Source organism: Benincasa hispida, chromosome 3 (genome assembly GCF_009727055.1).
Source record: "Benincasa hispida cultivar B227 chromosome 3, ASM972705v1, whole genome shotgun sequence".
Classification (NCBI taxonomy): Eukaryota; Viridiplantae; Streptophyta; class Magnoliopsida; order Cucurbitales; family Cucurbitaceae; genus Benincasa; species Benincasa hispida.
In genome coordinates this window covers 5,785,156-5,791,056 of record NC_052351.1, presented here as the reverse complement: position 1 = coordinate 5,791,056, position 5,901 = coordinate 5,785,156, and the positions used below count along the sequence as shown (strand labels likewise).

At 35.8% G+C, this 5,901-nt stretch overlaps 1 protein-coding gene across 1 annotated transcript; it reads right to left on the bottom strand.

The window, feature by feature from the left end:
* Nucleotides 1-954: 954 nt before the first annotated feature.
* LOC120073758 (CBL-interacting serine/threonine-protein kinase 12-like) lies at nucleotides 955-3,127 on the bottom strand. Its single transcript, XM_039026585.1, has one exon. The coding sequence runs from the start codon at nucleotides 2,841-2,843 to the stop codon at nucleotides 1,440-1,442; it is 1,404 nt and encodes a 467-aa protein (XP_038882513.1). The 5' UTR covers nucleotides 2,844-3,127; the 3' UTR covers nucleotides 955-1,439.
* Nucleotides 3,128-5,901: the final 2,774 nt, after the last annotated feature.

Sequence of the window (5,901 nt, the reverse complement as noted above, 5' to 3'; positions counted from 1 at the left end):
GTGTGTGTGAGAGGGAGAGGAGTTACAGAATACAATATTATAATTGAATTAGGTAATTAAATATGGTTGATACTTGATACGGATGTTACAGATTCTCCAATTAATTTCAGAAATCAATTGAAACTATGTGCAGAGTTTTTTTAAAAGGAAAAAAAAGGGAAATTGAATAGGAAAAACAATGATAATGAAAGGGAAAAAAAGACATATTAGAGTCGGGTGACGTGTCAAAGCACTCCTGGCTCTTGATATCATATTCATACTTTGAGCCTATAATTTGAATCAAGGAAAAGTGGTTCCAAGTCGCTAACATTAAACAACTCACCCACCACACCCCACTCTTTAATTAACATATCCCATTGCCCAAAACAATCATTCTTTAAATCCTCTGTCTTCTTCTTTTCAACCTTTTTAAGTATTTTTAAGCAAAGCCTGAATGAATGGAGACAAAACAACCTCAAACCATTTGTCAACTTACAAGACATAAAAGTTAAACAAACGTCTAAGAAAAAGCTATTTTTAAAATTCAAAAACTCCAATTGTGTCTCTTATGAAATCACCGTTGAATTCATTCAAATGACACGTAGTTTAATAGTGGGGAAATATGCTTGAATTAGTTAAATTTTGTCTTTAAAGTGAGCAACCCCTTGTGAGTTTATCACATAATACAGCCTACAGCCACACACACCAAAACCCTTCTTCTCTTTAATCAATATAAAGAAAACATAAAATCAAGTTTCCAACTTTGGGGATGGGTATTGCCTTTGGGTTTATGCCACCATTCCATTCCATAACAAAAATTTCTTTAGTATCTCATTTCAAAACCAAAACAAGATTACATGTCATAAATCATTCTTTGAAATCTCATGTCACAATTCAAAACCAAAAACCAGTTTCATCTTTCCACTATCATTAACAAAAAAATTAACCAGACAATAAAATCAAGACTTCAATATGTAAGATCAATAATCATATAAGTTTTCTTTTTCTTTTTTTTTTGGTTATTTCTTCATATGCTTCATACATACAGATTACGAATACCTGCCAGTGCCAAATACACAACTCTCAGTTTACTCTCTCTCTCTGTCTCCACTCTACGCTAGCCATCTCGAAGTCAAAACAAGATTACATCACACAAGTTTGAAGATTACATATTAACATCTAAAAATCACCATTTTTTTCCCTCTTTGTTTCTTTTTTGTTCTCCTCGCATTGAATCCAAACCCCATTCTAGAGAGGCAATCAAATTACAGAGAAACGCAATGGAAGAAAAACAAAAAACAAAAAACAAAAAGAGAAACTCAAGAGAAAGAAACAAAATGAAGGAAGTTATCATACATGGGGTTGGGGCTTTGGTTAGAGCAGAGGAGAAGAAGTTACAGAGAAGGAAAGAAAAGCATACCTTTTCTTTTTCCCTTTTATCTGTTATCTGAAAATGGCTTTCATTCGGTATCTGATGGTATATGTGATGGAGCTGCAGAATCTTCCACCTTCAAATTCAACAATGCTGGCTTCAATTCATTATTACAGAACTGTTCATACTCTGCTTTATCTCCCCCTTTCCTCTTCACCTCTACCATCACCAATTTCGGTGTCAACTCGAATACCTCGGCTGCGATTGTCAATGGCCCTCTCACTCCTTCCCGCGACCCTTCTAAACTAACCCTGCAATCCTTCTTCCTCACTGTAAAACTCACCAATTTGGCTATCTCCTCCAGTTTCGATATAATCTTCGACACCGGAGCACTGGACACAAATCTTGCCTCTTCCCCTCCATCTTCAAACAATCCAGAAAGATCAAATCCGGGCGAAAACGAAATAATATCAAATGCATTCAAACTCGCGGGTCTTGGAAGTGAGGTAACCTTTCTTCTGGTCTCAAAAATTTCGGAATCCGATTCCGATTGTGATTGATCCGACAAGGAATCGACATCATTGTTATCATCCTCAACGCTACAGACCTTATCGTCTTCGATATAGAATTTGATATGCTTATACCCCTTTTTGAACCATCTATTCTCCATGATTTCAGGAATTGTGAAACGGGTTTCGGGATTTGTATCTAAAAGACGAGTTAGGAGTCGAATTAGCTCCGGCGAGAACCATCTCGGACACCGAAACTCCCCCTTGTAAATCTTCTTATACATTGCCATAATGTTTTGGTCGTGGAAGGGCAAATAACCGGCCATCAGAACAAACAGAATAACCCCACATGACCAAATATCGACCTTCGCAGCCTCATACCCTTTGCGGGCCAAAACCTCCGGAGCCACATAAGCTGGTGTACCACAAAAAGTATGAAACAACCCATCTTGTCGAATTTGATCGGAGACAGCGCTGAGGCCAAAATCGGAGACCTTAAGATTCCCATTCTCATCAAGCAGCAAATTCTCCGGTTTAAGGTCGCGATGATAAACACCACGAGCGTGGCAAAAAGCAACGGCTGAGATTAATTGCTGAAAGTACTTTCGTGCTACCTCTTCCTTCAATCGGCCCTTGGAAACCTTCTTGAAAAGCTCGCCGCCACGGACATATTCCATAACGAAGTAGATCTTGGCCTTTGTGGCCATAACCTCGAAGAGTTGCACAATATTGGGATGTCGAACACGGCGGAGGATTGAGATCTCGCGTTTGATGTGGGCGATTAAACCACCCTTGAGGATCTTCTCCTTGTCGATGACTTTAATGGCGACACTTTCGTTGGTCTTGATGTTTCGGGCATGATAGACCTTAGCGAAGGTGCCATGGCCAAGGAGCTTCCCGATCTCGTATCGGCCCAAAAGAAGGGCGGGCATGTCCTTCCTGGTGGTTTCGGTCTTCTTGTCAGGGTCGGGCCGGTCGGCCATTGATGAACAGAAAATTAGGGGAAAGGGGGAAAATGCAGAGGAGGCGGCGGAGAAAGGATTGTGGGGTTGCTTGGGAGATTAATTTGGAGGGTAATGCTCTACCATTAAAATAGATGGCAGCTTTTTCGGGATGAATTTTGCTGGATTTGGGGTTTGAGAGGAGGCCGTGATTGTGAAACGATAAAGTTTTCTGCTTTTCTTTTCTTTTCTAATTTTTCTGATTTTGGCGAGAGAGATGAAAGAGAGAAATAAAGGAGAGAGAGGGTGGGTTTAAATATACGCAAAGCAAAGACATTATATTTATTATATAAAATTATATTATAGATATTAGCTTAGTCTCTCTGTTTAGGGTTTTTGTCCGTTGGATTTTTCATTGCCACGTATTGTTGGAAAGTCTTTCAGCAACTGTATCCAGCCACATTTTCTTCTCTTTTGTGTATTCACATCACATCTCACATTATACTTTCAATATCTATTTTAAGTTTTAATTTTATCATATAAAACACATTCACCGATTATCAAGCTTCTCTTCTTAAATTATAAATTCTTCCATCATATGATTTAAATCAAATGATAAATATAGATATTATATCATCAATTTTCAATCTTAAGATAGGTATAAAATAAACAATTATACAAAATTTATAACCTAAACAAGTTAATAAATTTATGGACAAATATCAATCTATATCAACTAAATCTTTTATATAATAATTGTGTCAATTTCATTTCTCAACTTTTGTTAGTATATCAATTTACATTATTCTTAAATTTATTTTGTTGGTATTGTGTGAAACCTTTAATTTTAGTCTATTAAACTTCTAATCATTTATCAGCCATTCAATTTCAATTTAGACCATTTCATTACAATACCTTTCAAGATCACCCTGCATAAATTCTCAAATCTCACTTTTACAAAATGGATTATTAGAGCATAGGTGTGTTTGGAATGCATTTTTAAGTGTTTAATTTAAAAAATAACTCATTCTAGAAACAAGTTAGAATGCTTGGCAACCAAACAAAATACCTTTCCAAATGTATTTTTAACAATTTTTTTCAAAATTGTTTAAATAAAAATGAATTTTTAAAAAACACTTTTTTCTCAAATCAATCCAAATGGGCCATAAATTCAATCGTTAATGAAAGTTTATGGTTTAATTGTTATAATTATAAATTTCGTATAATATTTTTCTAAGTGGAATGTGTGAGATTTGATTAGTTGGCTTTATAATTTTCTAAAGTTATGGTTTTTTTAGTTGTCTCAAATAAAGTCTGGACATCTGTTTCAAACAATAGTCTATTTTCTTACAGAATATTTTCCTTACCTAGAAATATCTTGTTGCAATTTTTTGTCCGATATTTTCCTTTATTGAGTTGCGGCTTATCTTTGCCAAATAGAAATTTGTTTCCTTTCTTGGATTGATTATTTAAGAAGATTCACATTGAACATTTAGGGTTGTCACTTTTGTTAATCAAGTAAGGTGTGTTCTGTTCTACGACCATTGTTATACAACGTCGTGTCCTTGCTTGTTACTTACTATTCCGCTGTGCAAGTTCTTCATTCGTTGAAGTGTAAAACTTTGAAGTAAATCACGGTCTTATGGGGAGCCTAAGCCATTGTTGCTGGAGAAGGGATTTTCAGTCTTAAAAATAACTTAAGACTTAGCTTCGGAGAAAGAGTTCTCCATCTTAGGGGTATCCAAAGATTCATCTGTGAATGAAGTTTACTTATTAAGAGGAAGACATCTCAACGAGAGGGGTCTCACACATTATTAGAAGTCGAAGTGCCTAATACTAATATTATAAACTTAGAGTGAGCCTAAGTATACTTGAGAGAGAGTGTCACATCTAGGGGAAGCCTAGTTGGTTAGTGAGTTGAATTCTATATGAGTCACTATAGTGATCATGTATGACAGATAAGTACTATATTGTAAACTGCTTAACTCTTTAATATTAGTGGATTATCTTTCTTGGGCACACTATCCCCAAGATGTAGGTAGATTATCACCGAACCGGGTTACCAACTTTTATGTACCTTTACTTGTTTACTTGTTTCTAGTATTTTATTGTTATAGTGCTTGTCAGTGCTTTCCGTTTAACATTCGTATTTCGAGTGAGGAGTCATCCCATTGCTTTTTGAATTGGTATCAGAACAAGTCACCTTCACCTCAGGTGCTTTGATCATGGATGGGATCAAATAAGGTGACTCTACCATTCGTCCTTAGATTCTAGATGAAACAAATTATTCATATTGAAAAGCTCGAATGACAGCCTTTTTAAAATCGATAAATAGCAAAACTTGGAAGGTTGTGGTCTTTGGGTGGCCTCATCCTACCTCCAAAACTGGTGATGGAAAGGAAATCTTGAAGTCAGAGCCTCGATGGTCTAGAGAAGAAAATGAAGCTTCGTTGGGGAATTGTCTTGAATGCCATATTTCTTAGTGTAGACCGCAACATATCAAGACTAATTAATACTTGTGTCTCTGCTAAGGAGGCATGGGAAATCTTATCTGTTACTCATGAAAGAACTTCTAAAGTCAAGCTACAATTATTGAAATCGAAGTTTGAGAACCTTAGAATGCATGATGAATAATCCATTGTTGAATTCAAAGTTCGGCTGTTAGACATTGCAAATGAGTCGTTTGCCCTTGGAGAGAACATTTTAGAAGAAAAACTTGTGCGGAAGGTGTAAACCTCGAATTCTACATTTTCTATATAAGTATGTTGAGCCATGAGGATATTATGTTAAATAAATGATAAGTGAAATTTGTGGTTTAATACAGGGGATTACAAAGGAAAAAAGAAAATAATAATAATTAATTAGATTTGGTGAAATCTACTAAATCATTAGTGGGTGAGGTGGTCATTTGATAATTCATGCCTAGAAGGCAGCCAAAAGTATAAAAAGGATGATGAATTTCAAAGGATCGGTTTTAGAAATTGACTTGAGCGAATTAAGTAAGATTGGTGCCATTTGAAAGGGAGAGTCTAGTTTTTGTGATAGGGTTGCCGAAGAAAGATCACATAGGAAGAAGGTCAAAAAGTGCATAAATTGTAGA

Bases quoted from the DNA above. Each gene is read 5' to 3' on its own strand.
- LOC120073758 (XM_039026585.1), bottom strand. From the start codon at position 2,843: ATGGCCGACCGGCCCGACCCTGACAAGAAGACCGAAACCACCAGGAAG.